Here is a 27,283-nt window from a genome sequence, read left to right as displayed (position 1 = left end):
GTTTCAATCTTCTTTAACCACTGCCTACAAGTTGCCTACTGTCAGGGCTACCATAGCAAAGCCCTGCTCATCCGATAGTCTTAGGTAGAGCCCCAAATAGGCTGATGGTGACAAAGTGTGCATTCCTGTCTAGCCTGACCCATTCCATTTATTTATGTGGAAGATGATGGGCATTTCTGCATAATTCAAGTCCAAGCCATGCAGCATGTGATAACTTTCCATGCTTCTTAAAATAAAATAATTATTAAAATCTTCATTTTGATTAGGTCCAGCAATCGCTGGGGTTTAATATGGCAATGAATTGGTGAGTTTGCATGTGGATCGCTGCCCTCTCTTGGCTGGAATCAGAATTGCACAACTGTGGGTCATATACCCTATAGTGTTAGGAGCAGACTGAGATGTTCAGGCTGTAGGGATTGTGCTTCAGGAGCAGGAGGAGTTGAAAGCTGTCCCCTGATGCTAGGAATCTCCTAATATGCAGCCTTAAAATGACAACAGCAAGCCCTAAAATGGCCACGGATTTGCTACAATAACAAGAAGTCAGTGTTGTAATTTAGATGTTCAGTTTCTCCAAACAAGTATCCCATGACAAAACTTTATTTTTGCAATTTCATGCTTTGATCAAAAAGCAGGAACAAGTACTGGGAGTTGACACATTTGAGTGTAGCTGTCCAATGCAACCAACCAACCATGTAGGGATATTTTGAGGAACTAGCTTTTTAGATTCACAAAAGCAGCCCCACAAACTGGGATACTGGATTTGTGTCAAGAACAGCAGTGCTTGTTCAAACCATTCAGCAAAGCACACTGGTTAAATGTCTGCGGCTTGGTATAAAATCCACTGCAGCTTTAAGAGAGGGGAGGGTTTCCAGGAGAGGAAAAGGCAAAGCCTGCCCACAAGGGCTTCTTTTTGCCTTTCTGATCCATTCAGAAATTACTCATTGCAAATTCCTGACTTTTCAAGAGGAGGAAGTGCGATTGCATGGATTTCATTTGCTGCACATGTGTGGCACAGAGTGGGAAAGAGACTTCTTAACTGGGGAGCTAGTCCAGCAACAGCGATGACTTTGTGAGAGCTGGGGTGGGGGGTTGCTTTACACCAGGAAGCTGTGCTGTATGTTTCCACGCTCAGCTGCTGAGACAGAGAGAGAGACACACACCAACACAACAGCAGCCGCTTGCCTTTCTCGGTGTGTGGATCAGCTGTCTCTCTCTCTCTCTCTTTTTTTTTCTTTCCGGTGTGTTGTTGTTTGTGTGTTGCGATGGCTGAATGATGGCCCAGTACAACTCCACACCACACACCATGGCTGCCAAAGAAGATCTCTACAGCAAAGTCACCCCCAGACGAAACAGACAACAACGAACGGGGACAATCAAACACGGGTCGTCTCTGGAGATCCTTTTATCAATGGGATTCCCCAAAGCCAGGGCGTAAGTTGGGACATCTTTACTTCCCCCTCCACCCTCTGAACCCCCCCACCACCCTTTTCTGGGATACAGGCGAGCTGGTTAAAGGCCGTGGGGGGGGGGGGTGCAATTTCTGGTTTGCATGTTGATCCAGGGTAGAAGGCGTGTGTGTATCTGGGGCGTTCTCTCGGGGATGCAGGAGAACGTGGTGCGATGGGCAGCTGCCGGCGGTGGGTACCCGATCGCTCGGTGATGCAGGTGCGCCTCGGCCCAAATGGCCTTTGCCGGTTTCGTTTTTCGGAGGAGGGGTTTGTTTAGGAACCGGGAAGGGGGGGAGAGGTGGCTTTCGAGGAGAGGCTCCGCTCCGAGCTGTTGAACTGCAGAGGCAGAGCCCATCCACTGCAGTGGTTTGCAGGCTGGGGGTGTGCAATTTGCAGGGAGGTGGGAGCGGCGCGCGTGTATCGCATACTCATGGCCAGGGAAGAGAACCGGGTCCCTGGAAGGGCTGGTCTGTGCCAGGGCTTTAAAGGCAGGTGAAGAAATGAGCATGCATTGCAGCAGCCCCGGCTGGGGCGTTGCTATTTTACGGCGGCTCCGTACTGCTGTTATGCATCCAGGCTCAAGGTTTTGATGTCAGGATGCACAGCCTTGGCAAGGTAGCAACAGCAGCGGCGCACAAATCCCGCGGCTCTGGAGCAACCGAAAAATCAAGCTTGTTCACAGGACTGTGAAACCAGGGCCGGGCCGGGCCGCGGAATGGATGCGCTGAGCACCGCTGGCCTGTCTCCCGATCCTGGTGAGAAATTGCTTCAGAAGTTTTGGATGTCCAGCTTGCTCCAGCTAGACAGGAAACTGGACTTCAGCAAGGTGCAATTAGAACCCATGTCCCTTCGTCGTTATTTGACAGTGGTTATTCCTCAGCAGTTATTTTAGCTCCTGCAGTCACCTGAGATCATGTCTGTAACCTACGTGCCGGTGAAGTCAATGGAAGCAGTGTTCAAAAACCCCAGACCTTTGTAATCCAACGTCCCGTGTTTTTCATGCGCAATTCAGCAATAATCTGTTGTAATATTTCTTTGCTGTGCTTAAAAGTCATTGGGCAACAGCCTAAATATCATGTAATACTGACCCTCCCCAACCCCCTTGTTAAAATGATGACTACTGAGTGGGGTACTTTAGGCTGTAAAACAAACTAGGGGAATTTGGATGATTGCTTGATCTGCCTAGATTTGCCTTTTATAGTTGAGATATCAGAACTCAGCTGGTTTCCCACTATTTTCTGTCCAGATTTTTATAGGTTCACAGATACACATGATTTGAAGGACAGACATCATCTATAGATTCATATGACCACCTTGGCTTTCACTAGAACATACACACACACTCAAAATCCAATGTGCGTTTTCCATTGTCCTACTTATGCTCTTTATGTGTGTCAATGATCTGTAGCCATATAGAGAGAGTGGGATGTAGCATTTATCAGGATGCTTGCAGATTGGCACACTGAGGAAGCAATGACTTAATGCACCCAGATTGGATGGAAATGCACTAGCATATTACTCAGTCTAGATGGGGGAAAGAAATGCTTGATATGAAAGATAAAAACAATGATTACCTCTATGATGGTGATGTCTAGTTTGACAGCCAGCTATTTTACCTGAGTTACCATGCCGTTCACATCCTTGTTAATAAAAGCTTGCTTCATAGTTGCAGTACATAAAAATGAAACCAAAGCCTAGATAGACCAGCTGGGAGAGGTTAAATCCAAAGAACAGGTATCAAAAATACCCCCAAACTTAAAGGCTTATTATCATAAAGTATTTGGACTCAGAGGCGAAACCAGCTAGTTCTTTACATACAACCGGATACTATAATAGTATATTTAACTGATAAACTGTGCTGGAATTGGATGACTCAGTGTATAACATAGCTCTTGGCACCATATTCCAGTCTGCTGATAATGTTGCAATTAAATGGTTATTAAAATGTGAGTAAGAAGCAAAACAAAAATAAAAGTGGATTGGTAATTGCTGCTGCCAGTGGTGTGCTATTATGGAATAATCCACAGGTCAGTGGTCAGGCTCCCAAAAGTGCAGGGTTTATAAGCAGCACAGAGCACGTTGTTGGGATGATTCCCACAAGATTGCTGCTTCCCAGAAGAGGCCTTTTATCCAAATGCTCATTTCTGTGCAAAGGGAGGAGACTCAGGCTGAGATTTTCATATTCAAGTTTCTAGGTTCTTCCACATTATAAATGACAACCACAATAAAAATATATAAGGCTTAATATAATTGCCGTGGCTCTGGGTAGGTCAGTCAACCGATTGAACCTGGGACTGCTGGTTCTAAAAGCATGACCCGCTGCTGCCAAAGCCCAGCTCTGTTAGCCAAAGCTGTAGCAGGCTTATCAACCTCTATAGGTAGGTCTGTACTTCCAGCTGGGGCTGCAATTCCCAGCTCGAGGAGACACATCAACACTAGCTAGCTCTGGTTGAGCTAACACCCTACCGAGTGCAGCTGTGGTGGTGCAAGTGGCAGGTGGGACTAGCCATCTTGAGTATGTGCCCATCTGAGACAATAGGCACATGCTGGGGGCGCCCAGCTCGAAAGTGTAGACATACCCTATATGTGGTTCAGCCATCACTGTAGGAGAACAGAGTGGGACACCAAGTGGGAATGAGTTCCATGTGCAACTGGTGTATTCAGGAAGTTCACAATGGATCCACGAGGCTTCCATCCCACTAGATCAACTCTGCCACTTCCCCTACCGTACACGACCCCATGTTCCCATGGAGAACACCGGGTTGAGCTCAGCACTGCATCATCCAGGGGGCCAAAGAGGAGTCAACACACAAAGCTACACCACTTCCTGTCTCCGACCTCAGCAGAACCAAGACGTTGTCATGTTTTGGCCCTTGGTAGCTATGGAGTACCAGCAGGAGTTAGAATATGGGTATTTATTGCTTCACGATGGTCCTCAAATTAGAGGGACTCAGTCCAATTTCTACATAGTGAAATCTTTTCTCTCTGGTGTTCCAAATGTGTTTTCTGTGCTGTTAAAACATGTTTGCCTAGTAACAGACAGAGTAACATAGCAGCATTTCAGTAAAGAGGCTCCTATCCCTCCAGGGTTTGCGCTAATGCTGGGAGAATACTGAGAAAAAAAATAACTGGAGCCTGAAATAAATTCACTTCCCCCATGTGTGTGCCCCCATCCCGCTAGCTTTTTGCAATTATTCTAGGCTGAAATTCATCCTTGTCCACAGGAACAGCACAAGGTCTGTGCATCACTTAAGCTCTTTGGGCTTTAGTGGGACTTAAGGGGGATTCAAGTGGTGCTTTGAGCCTTGTGTTGACCTTCTGTGCAGGGATGAATTCCACCTCTAATGAACGTGTTTATTGATGGGAATGTTTCTTGACAGAGCAATTTTTAAGGGCATACTGGAAGAGAGTGAATTTCAAGTATGTAATCATGCTGGAGCCAATCGCATCCAGCCATGGAATAGAATATACCAGTACCATGTCCACAAGCTATTTGGGGCAGGGACTTCATTTGTACAGCACTCAAGACAATGGTGTCTTGATCCTGGCTCGAGCCTCTGTGTGCTACTGTAATACAAATATGCGTAGTACCACATGTCTAATCAAAACCACTTCCATTTCAAATACTGAACACTCAGAAGCAAGCTGCAGACCAAGGGATTATTTGGTCAACAGTTTTAAATAGCAAATTTGTTGAAGATCCCAATCTGTTCACTCGGTGAACAGTAATAAAAGAGGCATAATTAATTGAATAAGCAATCCCTTACAAATTACTCTTCCAGATCTGCTTTTCTCTCTGGAGTGCTTATTTTTCCCCTTTCGAGTACTTCTTTAACTGTTTTTGGAAGTAATGAGACAGAAGGCTTTTTGCATACTCTGGCTTTTAACGGATGAAATTCTGCATCCTGGCTTGAGCAATAGCTTGACTAATTAAATGGTCTAGTACATGTGCTGCAGTTCCTAGGTTCAGCATTGGGGCCTCTGAACAATTGTGTACATCTGTGCTGGAATGCATCCAAGAGGGAAGCATGGGGTTGTGCTGGGCAATTGAACATAGATACTGCAATTGAGTTAGCAGCTGTAGGGAAGGAACACTGGAGAAAGGTTTCAGCAAACATACAGTTGGGACCATATCCCACTATCATTCCACATATGGAATTTTCATTGACTTCACTGCAAATTCTGCTCCAGGACTGAGGGATTATTGTTATTTTATTTGTATTACAGTAGTGCCTAAAAGCCCCATTGTGTTAGGCGCAGAATATACACATAGTCAAAGACAGTCCCTATCTCAAAGATCTTTACAGTCCATATATACTACAAAAATGGGAAGTATCGATATCCCCATTTTAGAGACGGGGAACTGAAGCACAGAGAAATTAAGTTACTTGCCGTGGCAGAACTAGGAATTGAACTCACATACCCGAGGCTCAGTCCAGTATCTTAATCACAAGACCATCCTTCTTCTCTAAGAAAAAGAGAACATGTCCCTTTAGGAAATGAACCCTGTCTTTGAATGCATTTCCTACTGTTTGCAGCATTTTTGCAGCTGTGTTGGTCTCAGGGTATGAGGGCACAATATCTTTTAGTGGACCAACTTCTGTTGATGAGAGAGAGAAGCTTTTGAGCCACAAAGAGCTTTTCTTCAGGTCGGATATAACCTCACCCACCTTGTCTCTCACATATTTTACCGCTTTTTTTTCTGTAAAAATAGCAGAGTGAAACCGATTGGAGGAAATGAGAAAGGTGAATAAAAAGGGAAATGGAGTAATCATTCAGATAGATTGGCTGCAATACACCATCTTTATTTTGTATAGTGCTTTTAATGCAATCTGTATTATGAAATGCATTACAGATTTAAATAATGTAGTTACAACATGAAATAATAAACAGAAGGAACTAAACAATCAGAGAAGGGAGGAAAGAAAAATGTTCACAGGAGAGCTGGAAATCTGGATGGTTGACTGGGCAGAGAGTTATAAGGAGATTGTTCCATGCGTCTCAGAGAAGGCGTTTGCACCAAGAATGACAAGAGTGAAAAATGGGACAAATTAGATGTCTGTGGACAGAAGAAATATTAAAAGACAAAGAGTAAAAATTTTCAAAAGTGCCTACGTGATTAATTCCCGTTTTAAAACATGCCTTAGGAACTTAAGATCATAAGGGCCAGATTTTCAAAGGAATGTCGGTGTATAAAGATGCAGATGGGCACCTTGTGGAATTTTCAAAAGCGCCAAAGCAAGTTAAGTGTCTAACTCCCATGGACTTTAGTCCTTGAAAATCTGGCCTTAAGTGATTTTTGAAAATGGGACTTAGGATCTTAATCCTTTTGAAAATTTTGCCCCTGGTCTGCAAGGTCAATTTCAGAGACCTTTTTAGAAACCAGGGAGGACAGCTTGTCCTGAAATGAATAGGGAGCCAAGGGAGTTGTTTGAGGATAGGGGCTGATGAGGTAGTCTTATTTTGATAGTCAAGGAATATAGTGGGAGGCTAAGAGAGTGTATCCTATAAGGATGGACAAGCAAAGAAAAACTTGTTTTCCAGAACTACCTCGACATAGTCTGCGTACAGCCCTAACACCAACACTTCTGAAGCCCCACATAGCTGTTAGTGGGTCCACTGCTTATTCCTGGACATTGAAGCAAGGAAGCTACACAGTTCAGATTTTAACATGTCAAAGAAAACTTAAATGATACAGTTATTAGTGCAGAAAGTCACTAATATTACAGAGGAGGTTGAGAAAAATATGATTTTACACTCTCTATAGCGCTTTTCATCCCACTCTGACGACCTGTGAAAGGGAGCCACCTCTGGGTTCAAACATGGCAGCTGTTTAACAGTGCACCCTAATGTTACACCAGCTTTTAGGAAAAGAAATTCAGGATACTGTAGGAAGTTGAATCTGTAAGGCAATTTGGGAAGACAGATGACTGCAATCATCTGAGTTGCATTCTGGACACGACATTAGATGTGGCATCCCTAATCATTTTTGAAGAGGACTTCTATTAATTACAAGTGGTCACTCTTTGTATGTCTCATTCAAAAGGCAGTGACTCCCCAGTGTTACCAGACACCATACTGGGACATTATTTCTATACTGGGTTAGGCCCCAGTCCTTCATTGAGCTCCTTGAATGCACACTCGCGTACTCTGGGGCTCTGGATGGGCAGGCACAGGCATCTCTGGCACAGAGCTCATTGCTGTATCTAGGCCTTAGAGAGAAGAGAAAAAACATCTGATGAAGTGAGCTGTAGCTCACGAAAGCTCATGCTCAAATAAATTGGTTAGTCTCTAAGGTGCCACAAGTACTCCTTTTCTTTTTGCGAATACAGACTAACACGGCTGTTCCTCTGAAACCAGAGAGAAGAGTGACGCCCATTGAATTGCCTTCACAAGTTCTTGCAGTGCTGCAAAAGAGACCATCTGACTCAAGTGCTGACCAACTCTGTCCCTGTGATAAGATCACAATCTAAAGTGCTGTGGGTGTAGCAACACTGCATCCTTGCTTGGAGGTATTTTATACATAAACCACAGCTTGACCTGTCTTCACAGTAATCCTGTTTCTACAGGAGGTGGGAGGGGAGCCGAGAGAGGTGAAACAAAAAGACACTTCTGCCACACTGACAACCAGGACACTGGGGAAACTCAGACTTTCTTGTCAACTGCTGGAAATGGCCCACCTTGATTATCACTACAAAAGGTTTTTTCCTCCCCACCCCCCACCCCGCTCTGCTGCTGGTAATAGCTCATCTGAAGTGATCACTCTGGTTACAAAAAGAAAAGGAGTACTTGTGGCACCTTAGAGACTAACCAATTTATTTGAGCATGAAGTGAGCTGTAGCTCACGAAAGCTTATGCTCAAATAAATTGGTTAGTCTCTAAGGTGCCACAAGTACTCCTTTTCTTTTTGCGAATACAGACTAACATGGCTGCTGCTCTGAAACCTGTTTAAGAATGGTGCAAAGATTGCTCATAACAACCATGCCAAGGTCAATAAGTCACTGGGATATTTGCTGTGTAAGTGAGAGTAGTGCAGAACGAAAGCTTCCCAGTGGAAGTTTTTCTTGTACACCCACCTTGTTTGGGGGGCAGGGAAAGAGCTGCATTGCACCTTTGTGCGGTTAGCTCCCCTTACTGGGATTCTGCATTTAAACATACAAATAGCATTAAGTAATGAGTTCCTGGTCTAGAGACAAGTCAGTGAGATCCCCATGATCCTGCATCTCAGAACTCTATATTGCAGGGCTGTCAAACCTTTACAATATCCTGGGAGGCATTAGCAACTTGCCAGAGCCCAGGGGACCTTTGCCCATTTCGATATCAAAATAAATGCAAGCAACATAACATTTGCTTGTTCTTGTCCTTCTCGCTGGTGATTTGTCTTGGGGGCAAAGGGCTGATCTTGTTGCCAATGACTTCACCAGCTTCAAAAGATAAGTAGATGGGGGTCAGGGAGAAGTGCCATGGCTCTACCTCTGACACACCAGCCAATAGGGCAAAACTTTAAAAAGAGAGCAATTTTGTTTGGTCAAATAGATTTTGTTTGTTTGTTTGTGTCCCCTGCACTCCCCAACTTTGTCAAATGTCTCTGGGACTTGGGGGGGTCTAGTGCACTGTTTCACGCCAGGCCAATGTCATGCAAGTCAACGCTTGTTAATGGGGGGATTATTATGGAAAAATACTGACAAAAGGTTAACGCTGCCGCTGAGCAAACCTAGAAGCTTAGAGGCAAAGTTGAAGATATGTAACTCTGATAAACAGCAAGACCTTTAATAGCTTGACACTGACAGAGGTTTTAACCATATTTCACTTACACTCTTCCCGTCACCGTTATTACAAGCAATTTAAAGCAAGTGTCATTTCTTCCTTTTACATATTATTAAGGAGGCACTGCAGTTCATGATAGTTCAGAATTAATCATTTGCGGATAGCGACTGCTAAATAATTTCTGCTGGAGAGGTGGGAGTGCATTAGACATATTTTTCCCCTCTCGATTCTTAAAAGCACAAAACTTACTATCTTCTCCACCCCCATCCCAACAAAATATAAACAAATCTTACCCCACTAGGATCTGATCCAGTTCCCATTTATGCTCTGATTCAGCAAAGAACTTAAGCCCATCCTTAACTTTGAACATGAGTAGTTGAGAGCAAAGTGCTCTGTATTTTCCTCCTGATTATGGAAGGGATGTTTTCAGTAACATTGGGGACACTTGTGACACATAAAGCAGTACATTTCTTTTCCTAAACTATACCTTATTTTGGGGGGAAGGATAAGATTTTTGCTGCAAAATTCTATTTCTCCTGTTTTGCACTAATATAAAACATTACTGTTTTATTTATATTGTAATACAACTTAAGAGCTCTGATCATGGACCAGGATCCATATATATATATATATATATATATATATATAGTGCTAGGCGCTATACAAACACCAAACAAAAAGAGGGTGTCTGCCTCGAAGAGCTTGCAATCTAAACAGATGACAAGAGACAACAGGTGGATGCAGACAGTCAGACACAGGGAGAGTACAGGAGACAGTGTTGGTTAGCACGATAGGTACTGATCTCAGCATTGTCTCCAATAAGAGCTTTTAGTCCTGATTCTTCTCATTAATAATATTTTGGTAAAATTCACCCCTGTGTAGAGGACTGGTGCAAAGGTCTAGGCACCACTCTTTTGAGGATAAAGTGGAACTTAAGTAGTGCATACGGCCCTCTGTACAGAGGTGAATTCCATCCTATGTAAGTTTCAGAGTAGCAGCCGTGTTAGTCTGTATCCACAAAAAGAATAGGAGTACTTGTGGCACCTAAATTTGTTAGTCTCTAAGGTGTCACAAGTACTCCTATCCTATGTAAGTGTAATTCTAGCTAATAGTTAGCACTTTTCATCTTCACACAAGGTTAAAAATAAATGAAATGAGCTTCCCAGACCCCATGTAAGGTGAGTATTCTCTCCATTTTACAAATGGAGAAATTAAATCAGAGAGGTGCATTGACTTGTTTGAAGCCACAGTGATAGACTTAATTATTTAATGTTAAGTTTTTTGAATAAAGGGTACAATAGAATTACATAGTATTATTCTGATTTCTCACGCAAGAACCACATTCCTCTCCACATCTGATTTTTTTAGTTTATTCTCCACAAAAAATATTTCCCTTCATCGCATGCTTGAAATGAGTGTGATTGGTAATTAATAGTAAATGTCAGATAACGGTATATTACCAGTGGATAAACTGCAATCATTTCTCTGAGTCAGAATTCAGACCGTTCTGAAACATGCTGGGGGAGGGGGGTCTGATTCTTGTTTAGGCTGGCAGTGTATAGGCTTACAATGAGCCTAAATGTCAATTACATATACACCCAGTATGTTACCTTCACGCTGCTGGAGTGGTGTAAAGTGCCTTAGAGTCTATGAGTATCTGTCCAAAGGGCCAAGTCCTCGGCCGGTGTAAATTGGCATAGTGCCTTTGACTTCAATGGAGAAATGCTAATATATATCAGCTGAGGAGTTTGCTCCAAAATAGCCTGGTTCTCATTTGCACTAAGACCCCTTCATGCCACTCTGCCAGTGGGTTCTTTTGCACCACTCAGGCAACGCAAACAAGTTTCAGAGTACGTAAGAATCTGTCCCCAAGTCTTTGGGAGAAAAGCTATGTCGGCAGTAATCCTCCCCTCCCCCGCAATACATTTTTACACCAACAATGCAATATCTTTGTAAATGGTGACTCACTGCTTCTGTGCCTCACAGGCCATTATCTCCACACCTACAAGATGCCCATTACTGCCTTCAATAAGAGCACCTGGGGGGCTTGAGCACACTTTAAAGAGTCACAGCACGTAACAGAGAATGCAGGGCTGTTTCCCAGGCACTGGCTATGCTACTGGCCTCCTGCATGGTGTGATCATTCTGGTCTAAAATGTGTCAGTGTAAATTTAGCCAAGTGCAGAGGGCTGTGAGCAGAGCATGACTCAAGATGGCTCCACGACTCTGAGCCCTGTGCACTGAAGGAGGCCGGAAGCACAGAGCCCCTGTTATGGTGTCATGGTGAAATGGTATGCTGTTCCATTGCAACAGGGAAGTTGGGTGGCAACTGGCATCCTAATGTCCCACGGATCCATGTCCGCTCACCTTCCATCCTGTTCACCTACACTTAGGGTGACCAGAGGTCCCATTTTTAAAGGGACAGTCCTGTTTTTTGGGACTTTTTCTTATATAGGCGCCTATTACTCCCCACCTCGGTCCTGTTTTTTCACAGTTGCTATCTGGTCACCCTACCTACACTTTCTTCTCATCAGTGGCACCTATAGACCTATGCAACCTGTAGCCACGATGCTGCAACTGTATCATCTGCAATGGCAGACTCCCATGCCAGTGTGAACTACCCACGGAAGTCAGCAGGGCTCCATACATCATAGGTGCTGGAACTAGGGGTGCAGGAGCACCCCCTGGCTTGAAGTGGTTTCCGTCATATACAGGGTTCACAGTTCGGTTCAATGGCTTGCAGCACGCCCTCTACACACATTGTTCCAGCACCCCTGCCATACAGGCACAGGATTCTTCTTATCTGGAGCCAGCTGCAGGATCAGGGCCTGTCACACCACAGTGGGACTTGCCCTTCCAGTGTTTTTTGGACTTCATTTTGATTTTACAGAATTGGTTCAATTTTGGAACAACAAAAAAACCACCATAAAAAAAACTGCAGTATTTGCTGTTTTCTCCCTAATGTCCTGCTCTCAAGAAAACACACCCCTTATTGGAATTTTCAGTTTCAAAATCAAACTTGGTTGCACTGATCCTTCGCAATGAGGTTTAGTAGATATGAAGACTCCTGCTCAAAAGCAGATGCATGGTAACCAGGATCAATGTATTTGAAATAATTGCCGACAATCTGAAAAGGGCTGTGATGCCTCAGAGCATTGCAAGTTGTTTTGATGTGAAAGCTGTCGTATAGGGACATGGCTTTTAGCTCCCATTTGAAATGCAGGGCAGTGGGGGAGCTTTAGCAGGGATAGTACTTCCGTGATTTAGTCATAGATATACAGGGTACCTGACCAATGCATCTTGCTGGGGCTTCCTTTGTCAGTCAACCTTAAAACAGGGTCTTCGGAGTTCCTTTTTCAGTCAACGCTGGACTCCTGCTGGGATTCTTTTGTTGTTCTCTCAGGAAACTCCTGTGACCGGCTGTTGATTTCTCTGCCTTGTGTTTGGTTTTTGGATGGGCCATGCTGGTGCTTACTGGGTTTTAAAAGAAGTGAGTCAAGAGTGCCAAACTAAGTGGGAAATTAGACTGGACAAACACACAGTTCTATAAGAGGCATGTGTAAGAACTGGTGGCTGGAATTTGCTGCATGGAACTGTGCAGCCATGTAGTAGCTTTCCCTGTCTGAGTGCACACACCGTGGAAGAGAGTGCTGGAGCTCTCTTAGCACAAGGATTGTGTGGCTGGGTTTATACGAGATTATTAGGGCCCTGCCACATTCATGGCCATGAAAATGCATCATGGGCTGTGAAATCTGCTCTCCCGGTATGAAATCTGGTTTTTTGTGTGCTTTTACCTGATACTATACAGATTTCTCGGGGGAGACCCAGTGTTTCTCAAATCGGGGGTCCTGACCCAAAAAGCGCTTGCGGGGTGGGGAGGGGGTTCACAAGATTATTTTAGGGGGGTTGCAGTATTGCCACCCTTACTTCTGCACTGCCTTCAGAGCTGGGTGGACAGAGAGCGGCAGCTGTTGGCTGGGCACCCAGCTCTGAAGGCAGCGCCCGCCAGCTGCAGTGCAGAAGTGAGGGCAGCGGTATTGCGACCTTCCCACCACAACTCCTTTTTGGGTCAGGACCCCTACAATTACAACACCGTGAAACTTCAGATTTAAATCGCTGAAACAATGAAATTTGCTATTTTAAAAACCCCATGACCGTGAAATTGACCAGAATGGACCGTGAATTCAGTAGGGCCCTATAGATGATTCATCTTTAAATATTTCCCAGCCCCAACAGGAGCGCTAGTGCAGACCCATCATTGCTGTGTTAACGGTCTTGTGGTCTACCCCTGTATTAAGAGCAGGCCTAGAAGACATGGTAGTTGAACATTCCCACCATTACTACCCTAGTGCTGCTCCACCGGTGATCACAACAGCAGGAGCAAAAGTGCAGATGAGTTGCTAGGGTTTTTAATGAGAAAAAGGCCCAGTTCATGGAGGCCCAGCTTGTGATTCTAACACAACTGGAAGCTCTAGGCTGTCCAAAGGGCCCAGGATGAAGGTAAGACCTGAGCGTCACCCCGCCCATGGTGGCGAACATGAGGGGAATATACTCTACAGCAGAAGCACATGGTTGCTGCCCTGAACGGCTCTTCCCTGCACCCTGCAGAGGGATCCAGGCTGAGTCAAATGGAATTCCTTCCGGGATTGTCGTGCATTCCCTTCACAGGCTAGCCCAATACAGACTGTAGCTTAAAAGCTACAATATAGCCCCCTGTGTACAAGGCCTGACGCAGCTGGAATGGCTATTTGCCACACGGTCCCCTTAATTAATTGCATGAGACCCAGAGAGATGGGAGAAGATGCAGTCATAGCAGGGGGTTTTGTTTTTAATTCTTTCTGACATTTAGAAGGTCAGTGGAAAAGCTTGTCAAATAAAACAGGAAGTTAGTCTGACATGTAAGCATTTGAGCACGGGATGAAAATCAGCCAAGGCAGCCACAAGCCCTTGTCTCTGAGCACCAAGCTTTCACACATGAAGACCAAATAGCATGTGAAGCACCAAATCACCATTTGAAATATCTCCCACAAATGATCTTTTGCTGTTTTTCAATACCATGACTAACTTTTACTCCACTGACTAAACGAAATTATCCTCCCTGTGGACTGAGTCTTCTGAGCAGACTTAGGGAAAGAATAGTCCCATGGCTAGAGTGCTAGCTTGGGACTCACAGGAGCGGGGGGGGGGGCAATTACCTGCTCCACCACAGACTTCTTTTATGACCCTGGGCAAGTCACTTAGTCTCTCTGTGCCTCAGCTAACCATCTGTAAAATGGGAGTAATAGCACTGCCCAACCTCATAGGGATGTGATGAGGATAAATATGCTAAAGATGGTGAGGTGTTCAGATACTGTGGTGATAGGCAGTCATAAAAGTACCATAGATAAGGCACTCGCCTACACTTAAGATGTAGAAAGAAAAGGAGTACTTGTGGCACCTTAGAGACTAACAAATTTATTTGAGCATAAACTTTCATGAGCTACAGTTCACTTCATCGGATTGACTTAGCTACGTCACTCAGGGATATGACAAATTCACACACCCTGAGCACTGTAATTAAGCCAAATCTAATCCCTGGCATAGACACAGCAAGGTTGATGAAAGAATTGTTTAGTTGACTTAACAATTGTCACTCGGGGAGGTGGATTACCTACATCAATGGAAAAATCCCTGCTGTCAATACAGGAAGTGTCTACCCTAGGGTGGTGCAGCTGTGCTGCTGAAGCACCCATAATGTTGACCTGCCCAAGATGAAATTCACAGAGGACCAGCAAAGGCCCATGCATTATTTGAGTGGGTCCCAGCACAGGGATTTTCACCCTTTTTCTTTTCTTTTCTTTTTTTTTTTCTTTTTTTTTTTTGAGTCAGAATTAATTAAATCCAGGACAAGATTTTCAGAAGTTACTAGTGATTTGGTATGACCATGTGAGGTTCCTGACAGGGGCCTGATATCCAGAGAGCAGCTACTCAGCACTTTCTGAAAACCAGGCCCCTTTCAGTTGTCCCAAGCTGGGCACCCAAACCAACTAATCACTTGTGAAAATCTTGGCCCATGGATGCTCAGCTCCTCTGGAAATCAGGCCACTTACTTCAGGCATCTGAAGTAAAAAAGATTTTGGCCTAAGTGACTTGCCCAAGGCCACGCAACAAGTCAGCTGCAGAGCTGGGTCTAGATCTCAGCAGCCTGAAATCACTGTTAGGCTGCAAATAACACAAAAATGGCCTCTCACGTGAACCCTTGAGATTCTAATCCAACCTTTGAACTCAGATGTGCAGAGGCAGTAGCATAAATCGAAAGAAGTTTTGTTAACTGAATATTTCAGAACTTTAAAATATATTTAGTTTGAGTGTCATTTTAGAAACGGACAAAGGGTTTTTATGGTTGCACAGGTTGGGTGTAACTGTGGCGAGGAAGGAATCTCATATTTTCTGAGCCAGTTCTCTTGCCCTTCGAGGTAACAAGTTAGTTTTGAATTTGTGTTGTGTGCAGCTGGCTCTTCTATTGAACATCCTTCCAATCATATGAATATTTGAAACAATTGAACAATTAATCTGAGATCATGAAAGCGGGATTGAATGTTGTGACTAGATAATGATCCCTTTGCTACAAAGTAAACATCAAAGCAGGAGACAATTTTTCAATCACAATATAAAATTCACTGGAAATTCTTGCTACTGTACCCTATTTTTCTTTTATTAAATGAGACGAACATTACGATCAGGCTGTCCTCTGAAAACATCCAGAAAACACTGGCCATGCCCATTCCAAAATTCATAAAGGTCTGCATGAAGGTCATCCGTGTTCAGAGAGCTGGTGCATGGCAAATGCACCACATAAATTTCACTTGAGCTCTGAAGATTTAAGAGGGACTAGGGTGGAACATTTAGAGCCTGGTGTGGATTTCAAATAGAGAGTGAGTTTCATCCTACAAGCAAAGTGCTCTTAAAAACTGCTCAGGATTCCACAGGATCCACCACTGTGATCCAACCCAGAGGAGGAAATTGCTATGAATTGAGGAGCCAGACTGGCAAAAGCACTTAAGTACATTGCTTAACTTTAAACACATGAGTAGTCCCACTGCTTATACTCAGGGAAGAGTATAAAAATATTGCTCGGGCATGTAGGAATGTTATCAGGAGGGCCAAATCGCACCTGGAGCTGCAGCTAGCCAGAGATGTCAAGAGTAACAAGAAGGGTTTCTTCAGGTATGTTGGCAACAAGAAGAAAGCCAAGGAATGTGTGGGCCCCTTACTGAATGAGGGAGGCAACCTAGTGACAGAGGATGTGGAAAAAGCTAATGTACTCAATGCTTTTTTTGCCTCTGTTTTCACTAACAAGGTCAGCTCCCAGACTGCTGCGCTGGGCATCACAAAATGCGGAAGAGATGGCCAGCCCTCTGTGGAGATAGAGGCGGTTAGGGACTATTTAGAAAAGCTGGACGTGCACAAGTCCATGGGGCCGGACGAGTTGCATCCGAGAGTGCTGAAGGAATTGGCGGCTGTGATTGCAGAGCCACTGGCCATTATCTTTGAAAACTCGTGGCGAACCGGGGAAGTCCCGGATGACTGGAAAAAGGCTAATGTAGTGCCAATCTTTAAAAAAGGGAAGAAGGAAGATCCTGGGAACTACAGGCCAGTCAGCCTCACCTCAGTCCCTGGAAAAATCATGGAGCAGGTCCTCAAAGAATCAATCCTGAAGCACTTGCATGAGAGGAAAGTGATCAGGAACAGCCAGCATGGATTCACCAAGGGAAGGTCATGCCTGACTAATCTAATCGCCTTTTATGATGAGATTACTGGTTCTGTGGATGAAGGGAAAGCAGTGGATGTATTGTTTCTTGACTTTAGCAAAGCTTTTGACACGGTCTCCCATAGTATTCTTGTCAGCAAGTTAAGGAAGTATGGGCTGGATGAATGCACTATAAGGTGGGTAGAAAGCTGGCTAAATTGTCGGGCTCAACGGGTAGTGATCAATGGCTCCATGTCTAGTTGGCAGCCGGTATCAAGTGGAGTGCCCCAAGGGTCGGTCCTGGGGCCGGTTTTATTCAATATCTTCATAAATGATCTGGAGGATGGTGTGGATTGCACTCTCAGCAAATTTGCGGATGATACTAAACTGGGAGGAGTGGTAGATACGCTGGAGGGGAGGGATAGGATACAGAAGGACCTAGACCAATTGGAAGATTGGGCCAAAAGGAATCTGATGAGGTTCAATAAGGATAAGTGCAGGGTCCTGCACTTAGGACGGAAGAACCCAATGCACAGCTACAGACTAGGGACCGAATGGCTAGGCAGCAGTTCTGCAGAAAAGGACCTAGGGGTGACAGTGGACGAGAAGCTGGATATGAGTCAGCAGTGTGCCCTTGTTGCCAAGAAGGCCAATGGCATTTTGGGATGTATAAGTAGGGGCATAGCGAGCAGATCGAGGGACGTGATCGTTCCCCTCTATTCGACATTGGTGAGGCCTCATCTGGAGTACTGTGTGCAGTTTTGGGCCCCACACTTCAAGAAGGATGTGGATAAATTGGAGAGAGTCCAGCGAAGGGCAACAAAAATGATTAGGGGACTGGAACACATGAGTTATGAGGAGAGGCTGAGGGAGCTGGGATTGTTTAGCCTGCAGAAGAGAAGAATGAGGGGGGATTTGATAGCTGCTTTCAACTACCTGAAAGGGGGTTCCAAAGAGGATGGCTCTAGACTGTTCTCAATGGTAGCAGATGACAGAACGAGGAGTAATGGTCTCAAGTTGCAGTGGGGGAGGTTTAGATTGGATATTAGGAAAAACTTTTTCACTAAGAGGGTGGTGAAACACTGGAATGCGTTACCTAGGGAGGTGGTAGAATCTCCTTCCTTAGAGGTTTTTAAGGTCAGGCTTGACAAAGCCCTGGCTGGGATGATTTAACTGGGAATTGGTCCTGCTTTGAGCAGGGGGTTGGACTAGATGACCTTCTGGGGTCCCTTCCAACCCTGATATTCTATGATTCTATGATTCTATGATTCTATGATTCTATGCTTCAGCTGGGACTACTCACATGCTTAGGTGCTTTCTGGATGGGGGTCTTTCAAAAACCTTTATTTTTAAATTCCGTAGCACAGTCAGAATTTCTGCTGATTCTACGTCATTGTCAGTGTTCCAGTTAGCCAGCTCTGATCCAGCATTAGAATAGCTACATTCGGTTATCTGGATTAGCATCACTAATTCCATTTCCTCGTGGTTTTCATCAGCTAGCTGGTTTTTTTAATGTGTACTATGTGTCCTGTTTGTTGTGATATGTTGCGCAATTCAGTTATCTGGTTGCATGTGTAACTATCACTCTACCCACGGACCATTCTGTTGCTGGAGCCTCTGACCCAGTGGACGTACACATGCAAGGATTCACTCTTCTCTGGGTTTTAATTTCAAACCTACATATTATGCTATAATTGTATGCATCCCTATAATAACTGGAATTTGAGTATCGCAAATGTAAATCCTCATACCGCTGTGAGGCAGGGAATTATTATTATCCCCATTTCACAGATGAGAAAACTGCAGGACAGAAAGACAAACCCTACATTTTCTAAAGTGACTTTTTTGTGGGGGTGGGGGAGGGGCATCGCATTTTAAACACTGATTTTTAGGGGTGCTGAGCATCTAGAATCTCTGTTCTGGGCATTGGGAAGGGTGGGTGCTCAGCACCTATGAAAATCGGGTCCCTTAGGTGTCTAAAATTAAGGCACCTAAAATTAAAGGCTACTTTTGAAAAGCTGACCCTAAGTAACCTGTCCAGAGCCAGGCAGCAAGTAAGTGGCAGAGTTAGGTATAAAGCTCAGGAGTAAAGTTTTCAAAAACACCATGAAGGGATTTACGTGTTACAATGCTGCACGTCATGGCACCTAACTTTTAGACACCTAGAGAAAAATCACAAGAACAGCACTATGATCCACAAAGCCGAATTAGGCACCTCGGCTCCAGACACAATGAATGGGGAGAGAAAGGGCCCCTAAGAATGTGATCCACAAAAAACAATGCATTGACCGGAGGGGTGACAAGACAGCAGCGCACACCCCTGTTTTGGAGATAGGTGCCTAAGTCCAGACTGCAGGGAGCCGCCTAGCTCTGCTCAGCAATCCACAAACAGGAACCTGCCCCCTGAAGTCAGCTGGCTGAGGTGCCAAAGGAAAGACTCTAAACTTGAGTCCTCACTAGAGCTGGGATCTCTGAAGCTCCTCGCTTCTTCAGAATCACTGTGTTTAATCTGGTCTTGGTAATTCTCCTAAAATCTTGTCAGTTTCCCTCACACGGAATTGTAGATTATCGTGGGACAGATTCTGCTGTAAACTTGGAGTCACTCCACTGAAAGCCATGGAGTCACTCTGGAGTCACACTGCTTTAACCAAGAGCAGAATTTAGCCTCGCCCTCTATTGTATGTTGGACAACAAGACTTGCTTTTGTATTATGGGTGCCTACAATCTTCTAACCATATTTCATGGGGGGTGTAAAACCTAATAAGAAAAGCTTTTTTTAAAGAAGTAGATTGTATTATAGGAAATGAGAGGCGACAGCCAGAGGAAGCTGTTTGTTCTCGTTATCAGCTCTAACTCTCATCTCTTGCAAATGGCTCTTTTAAAATCCATCATTGTAACTCTCAGCCTATGTTAGAAAAGGTCGTGTGGTTCTCATTTAAGGGCCTGATTCAGAGCTGACTGAAGTGAATGGGAATCTAAGGAAAGATCTTTCTCCTGCACCTGCATCCTAGTAATATCCAGGTCATCTGTAACCGAGCTTCAGCCAGTGCAGTAAAGCTGAATAGCCCCACTGCCGTTACTGGCATTTGTGCTGAGCCCCAACAAGGACATGCAGGAGTTTACACCAATTGGTTAGAGTTCGGCACTGAAGCAGCTGGACTATTTAGGGTTATTCCTGAGTGTAGACAAGAGCATTTGGGGTATGTCTGCACGGCCCTCAGGAGATGATTGCAGCATGTGTAGACAAACCCAGCCTTGATTGAACTTGCTCACTAAAAGTAGCAGCATAGCCGTGGCCTGGACTAGATGCATGAGTATATACCCCAGGTCGCAGCCACCTAGTGCATGCTGCTCCCCCTACATAATTTTTAGCAAACTAGCTGGGATATGCCTACGTGTGCTACAACTGCGCTTCCTGATTGCAATGTAGACATACCCACAGCTTCCCATTCAGCAAAGTCCTTAAGCACATGTCTAACTGCAGGCATGTACTTAGGTCCCACTGATTGCAGAGAATAGGGGGATAGGACTTAAGCCCTTTGCTTTGCCTTACCAAGTCAGAATAGGGTGCCAGATAGCAAGTGTAAAAAATCGGGACAGGGGGTGGTGGGTAATAGGCGCCTATATAAGAAAAAGCCCCCAAAATCGGGACTGTCCCTATACAATCGGGACATCTGGTCACCCTAAGTCAGAATAGCAATGTTTGCCACCCACTCTGCACAGGTGTAAGAGATTAAGCAAGGGGAAGCAGAGCCCAGTGTTTTACAAGGCTGCGTGCCTTAAAATCTATAAAGATGCTATGTAAAATGTTCAGAAAGCACCTAAGTGACTTAGGTGCCTAAATCCCATTGACTTTCCAGTGATGCCTAAGTCACTGAAGCACTTTTGAAAATGTCACCTGACTCCACAAAGCTGCAGCATAGTTCCATCAGTGCCCTTGCTCTCCGATGGAATAATTCTCTCCTCACTGCCCCACCATTAGAGACCATTAAGTATAAATATAATAGTACCAGGGAGACTTCTTATCTCAGCACTGCTAACACTTTCCAAGCACATTGCACAAACATGCTGTAGATTTGCCTGTGTTGCTGTGTGTATTTTTAATCCTCTCGCTGAACCCTGTATTCCTAAGGTAGCTTAAGACAATGAAACAGTTGAATCCTGTCCAGAAACGCAGTCCCTTCCTTCCTTTTCCTCCGGTCCCTCTCCCAGACATGTATATCTGATCACAAGAGGCTGATAGACAGCAACACTACTGACCTTGAGCTCAGAACATGTCTGCCCAGTGCAGGAAATGTGTAATAGAGCAGTGGCTAAGGAGCGAACAAAGGTCACAAACCCGCAGATGAATAGTTGTAAATCTACATAACTGATCAGCTGTATTTTTAGCCTTCTAACTGCGGAATTAGGGATGGACACTGGACCCAGATGCATTGAGGGTGTATTTACGTACCCACCATAGCAAAATGTGACCTGCACAGGAAGTGTTAAAAGGTGGGCTTTCTTACTCTTTCCTCCTCCTTCATCATGTATTAAACACCACCTGCAAGTTGTTTGGTTTTTTTAAAGTGATTTTCTGGTTATTTGGGTCAGCCCCCAGACAAACCGAGGCCAGCCCTGGAATAAGCCCTAACTTGTACCCCTTCTTCAGTGACCTCTGTGGGCTGTTACAGGGGGCACAACGGGCACAGGGCATAAGGGACACCTCATCCATATCTTCTACATCCTGGCCCACCCTCTCCTCTGGGCTGCCAGCTGCGCTGGGACACTCCAATAGGCCCTTCTGCCAGGGCTGTTATGTCTAGCCTCCAGCTCCATTCGCATCAGTCTAGCTGGCACAAAGGGACTATAGGCAGGCCCAGTGAGACAAACTGGTTCAGACCACAGGGTGAATATGTGGGGGCGTTACAACTGTACAAACACAACCTGCTTTACAACATCATAGGTCTGGTTAGGCTTTAAGGTGTCTTCCTGACCACAGGTTATGAGGTACGAGGTGCGTGCCCAATAATATCTTACATTTATATAGTGCCTTGTAGCTTACATGGCTGAGCAAATTATAGACTGTGCATGCAACACCCACTTCTGGGAAGAAGGGTATCAAGCAATCAGTGCAAAGGACACTGCACAGAGGGGGGAGGGAAATGGTTTGGACACCAGAGCACTCGCATGCCCTTAATCTTACTCAAAGGGCTTTAAATTTAGTGTCTGTGTATTGCCCACAGGACCTTTGATATTGCGGTTTTCTCTGAAAGAGTTGCACCACTGCATGGTTGCACACCATTGGAAGGGCAAAGGGCTCAGCTGACCCTGGCTGGGTACGAACCAGTGGTTTCAGGAGGTGAAAGGGCTTGATTCTGATCACACTTTTACACCAGCGTAAGTCAAGAGTGACTTCGCTGAACTCAGTGCGGTTCCAGGTTGTAATTCCGTTGAATTCCGTGATGTCTCTCCTGATTGACAGCAATGTGAGAGAGAGCAGTTAGTCCTTATATGTTTCAAACTCTGTGTTACTAAGCCACCCTCCAACACACACTGCAACTGAACTCCAAGTGCTCTTATTAGGGTATTATAGTTATTTCCTTCAACAGTCCTCTGGGGGGTAAAGTACACTGAGTAGCCCTGAAATAAAAAGATTAACATCGCCCCACCAAATCTACCCTAGTCTCCTTCTGATCCATTACCGTGTGTGCTCCTGATGTATATTACAAATCAATGGATATTAGGAAAAGCTGCTGTACATGGCATAGGCTTGATTCTTTTAGATGCGTTTAGTAAACGTTGTATATTATTCTAAGTCTATATTTTGCCAGCACAAAATACATTGACCAATGTGTCTAATCCATTATAATCCTAGCCTTCAACAGATATTAACAATTCAGTAGTACAGATGGGGCCACATGCTTTCCTCCTATAACTCCATTAAAAGTGCTACACCAGGGATGGATCTGGCCCATGGCAGTTCATAGAGACGTGACAAAGACAATACAGAAAGCCACATCAAAATCAATGAGCGTGCAGTTATGGACTGTAATCACATCATAACCAACATAATTTAGAGGAGTCTGATCTTATTGATCTGAAAAGGAAATGGAGGGAATTTAAGGATGGAAGTTACTGTAGGAGTCCAGAGAAATATAGATTTGTGTGAACAACAAAACCACCAGTAGAAGAAAATTATCCTTATTATTTTAGAATGCTACGTGCATGTGTATGATAAACAACTGAAATGCTCAGCATGAGATTTCAACATGTAGAGACTATATTGCCAAATAGCTGCTGGTTGGGGATCTTTTCTCACTAGACAATGTGCATCGGGGTGCTGGAACAGCTAGTACACTGGGCATGCTGAGAACCGAACTGTAAACCCTGTGTATAATGGAAACCACTTCAAGTCGGGGGGAGGAGGGGGGAGCAGCACCCCTAGTTACAGCACCTATGATCTGCATCCAGAATACCCTAATGTTCTGAAGCATTTTTATGTCACTTAGGCCCTGTGTACATTACAGCCAGTCAGGGTTAGCAAGAACTGTCTAAATATGGTCCCTTATCAGCAAGGTGTTAATGCAGTTTCCTGTGACCAGTATCAACAGGGAAGGGCTGGGTTATAAATCAGTTTACAAAATCATTTAGTAGTTTGGACAGTGGACAGTATTAAATCCCAGGCACCTAATTCCCTTGGGTTCCTTTCAAAATACCAGCCTCGGCTCGTTAGACTCTAATAGGTAGCATAATACGTGGTTCTTTACAGGCCTATGAAACAAGGTCCCTGAGTCAAGCTTTTTAAAATCAGGGGGCAAAATCCAGAGGTCTTTTTTATACTACTCCCAGCTACAACCATGTAAATGCAGAATGAGGTCATTGGCGTTACCTTGGATTCACACATATGTAAACGAGTGCAGAATCTGGCCCTCAGTTTTGTACACTGCTTAGTCAGGAAAAAATGCCAGTGCAGTGAACAGGAATGGGCATGAGTAAAAATTTGGAAGGACCTCAGGGTTTGTCCTGGAATTAATCTGATCTAATCTACACTTTGAGAGCCAGATCTTGCAATCAGTAAGAGTTTGGCCATTTACTTTCCTTTGGACCTTGATTCTATCCCAAATGGAAAGACCATGATCTCTACAAAGATAAAGTGGATGGATGCTAATAAACGAATAGGCAGGCCTTTGAAAGCACAAGAGGGCGTCGTATCAGCAGCCTGGGTGGCAAAACTACTCACTTCCACTTGATGGTTCTCTTGCCTGTTTGTACAGCTCACGAGATGGCACTTGGCGCGCCTCTGACATTTTATAATAGTTTCTGTTCCAAACGCTGCAACTTGTCTTCTGAACATATCCTCAGCTGGCGTAGACAGGCATCACTCCATTGAAGTCAATGGAACCACGCCCATGACTTCAACTGAGCGACATCTATTTATACCAGCTGAGGATCTGGCCCTTTATGTTCAGAGCTATTTTTAATCATAGCAGGGATGTGAAAATGCTGGTTTTATGTACTGTGCAACTGACTGCTAAGTACCAAAGTGACGTCTCACTCCTAAGTGACCTAGGAACCTACAGGCCACTAAAAAGTCAACATGATACTGCAGAGTACCTAAGACACTTTTTAAAATTGGATTTCAGCTTCTAAATCACTTAGGCACTTTTGAAAATGTACTCCGTGTCTGAGTCCCAGTCCCACCTTTTGCACTAGTGTATTGCATGGGTCTGCACACAGCTTGAGTGAGCCCCAATTTGCCGGATAAAGTAATACTGGAGGTTATAGTGCATACAATCTTTACAGACAGCTGGATTAAATACGCAGTCCCCTGCAGATTTGATAATGGCCTAGAACAAAGCTGCTTCCAAGATTTTGTTGAAGGTTGGTCTCAGCTAGAGATGGCAAAAGCAGATTTTGAATCTAAACCCTTTTGCATTAGCGGAGGAAGATTCAGATTTGGATTCCCCAGAGGCAATTCTGCCCCTACGGTTTTGGTTCCAAAATTACAAGGGTGACATTTTCTTGATATTACAAGGGCAAAACCCAGGTGATCTCACAATATTTCTACCATTTGATATGGTAGAAATCATGCAGATTTCAGTACTGTCTTAAGCCATAACCAAATAGGAACCCTAAACATGATTCAGCCTGGAACCTGATTCTCCCCTCTAATCTGGATCCAGACCCCATTTCTTTGACTCCACCCCTGGACAAAGGGAGTTATTGGTTTAAACTTCTTTAAAGGTTTGCGGGGGACGGGGGGACTTTCAGGGTAAGTGTGGAGAAAACACCACCATTTATAGGTTTGGCACAAGCCCCGTAACAGTGAAGAGGCAAATCAGTGTGCGTAGTATGAATGAATCTTTATTCTACCACCAAATGTGCACCAGATGCTGGGATTAAAATTAAAACCTTCTCCCAGTGTCCTTGGAAGGCTGAATGGAATCTAAACATGGGCCACTTCAAAGCTGTTCAGTGCCTGAAGGCTACTTTTAAGTGATCTAGGGTCAATCTTCTCGTAGCAGGTGCAGCTGTTACGTTCTACAGGAGACAAGCCCTGACAGTATATGAACAGCCTCGCACAAATGGGTCACTTTTCAGTTCCGGGGCTAAACTGGAAGTCCTGTGAACTACCAAGTGTAATAAGGGCAGTTTACAACCTCCCCTCTCCACCTCCTGCAATCACATATCCTGTGCATACATCTTACAATGGGTTTGTTTGTTTTTTTGTTTGTTTTTTTAAAGACTACAAATACAACTCGGGTAAATACTGAAGGAAGATATTAAGTAGTCTGTTGGCTTCTGTTGCACTGAATCGCTAGAATGATAGATCAAAGACTTAAACATTCCACCGTGTTGAATGTTCACGTTGAGCGATAAATCTCGATACGCTCCTTAAGAAAGACATCTATGAATTGTTAATAGGAATGTTTTGCATGTACATAGCATCCTTTATTGGGCATTTTATATAAAGAGGCATTCAGAAAAACTACAGCACATTTGTGAGGAAAGTAACTACTATTTTCCTCATTTACCAATGGAGCAGCTTGAGCAGACAGGTGCGGAAAGAAATGCAGCTTCCCAGAACTCACCCTCTCCCAGGCCCAGATGGAAGGTGGGCCTCCAGAATTCTAAGTCCTGCTCCAAACATGGAACCCACAGCTTCTAACCCAGAGAAAAACTCATTTCTAGTGCGTGCCCTTTCCCATAGGATGCTTCTCACCCCATCAGCACTGCTTCCATGGAGGACACGGCTATGAACGTTGCTCAGAACTCACAGTTCAGAACACATGACTGTAAAAATGCAAAGCAGCATGGGAAGCTTTAGGGTTATCAGACGTCTGAGAGCCAGAGGCATGCTGTGAGTGGGACAGGAGTATAGCTCTTCAGAAGGCAACAAGAAAGGTTCTGTTTTGCGTCTCTCAGGCTCAGCTGATGGAGAACAGGGCAAAAGTGGTTTTAAGCCACCTTTATGCCACCCGGATTCTGAGCAGATGCTGGGACCAAAATAATTCCCAGTGTAAGTTATAGCAAGTCCCCTCCGGCCCCTGACCAGCCTCATCTTGCCCCAGTCCTGCTGTCTAGCACACACCCTACACTGGGGCCTGCGAGTATCGTAGAATCATAGAACATCAGGGTTGGAAGGGACCTCTGGAGGTCATCTAGTCCAACCCCTTGCTCAAAGCAGGACCAGTCCCCAGTGAAATCATCCCAGCCAGGGCTTTGTCAAGCTAGGCCTTAAAAACCTCAAAGAGTAGGGGACAAGAAGCTGCTTACATCTGCCCTGTGCTGAAGGAATTCTCCTTCACAGCACTGGTACACTGCCAGAGTCAGGCCGGAATTGCCTCTGATGAGCCTGTGCAGTTCAAGGGAAAGTGCACTTAAAATCAGCAGTGACACCTGATCTGCAGTGGAACCTGCTTGCCCCTTCCCTGCCGCCATTGCATAAGGGAGAGGGGCCGAGGCCACACCTGCATCTGCCCTGACATGCTCCCTCTTGAGATCAGGAGTGCTGCAGTCGGAGCTCCATCTGGCCTTCCCCCTCCACACAGGCTACCTCCAGGACAAATTTCTCCGAATGTAGACACACTGTGTAGAGGGGGGAAATTTGTTCCTTACTTCTGCTGCATGTGCACCAGGGAGACGTAATTTAGCCCTTAGCAGGTTGCGTGGGGTAAAGGCACACAGTCAGCTCTGTATGATTTAATTTAGCCAGGACTTCCTTCATTCTTAGCAAGATGGGATCTTTACCAAACCTTCCCTCTGCTCCAGAGGGGGGGTGAGTGCCTGCAATTGCAGCTGAACCCCCGGTAACATACTGTCCAACTGAACAAGCAACGCTACCGCAAGACAGCAG

General features: G+C 44.8%; 1 protein-coding gene across 1 annotated transcript in view; it reads left to right on the top strand.

Moving 5' to 3' along the window:
* The first annotated feature begins 742 nt into the window (after positions 1-742).
* Positions 743-27,283, top strand: part of UBASH3B (ubiquitin associated and SH3 domain containing B) — a 104,069-nt gene continuing 77,528 nt past the window's right edge. Inside the window, exon 1 of the mRNA XM_073320687.2 lies at positions 743-1,431. Coding sequence (XP_073176788.1) covers positions 1,271-1,431 — 161 coding nt within the window. The 5' untranslated portion in view covers positions 743-1,270. The remainder of the gene's footprint in view (positions 1,432-27,283) is intronic.

Source organism: Lepidochelys kempii, chromosome 22, assembly GCF_965140285.1.
Source record: "Lepidochelys kempii isolate rLepKem1 chromosome 22, rLepKem1.hap1, whole genome shotgun sequence".
NCBI lineage: Eukaryota > Metazoa > Chordata > Testudines > Cheloniidae > Lepidochelys > Lepidochelys kempii.
Note: the sequence above shows the minus strand (reverse complement) of the source record. Positions and strands in the feature narration are given on the sequence as shown.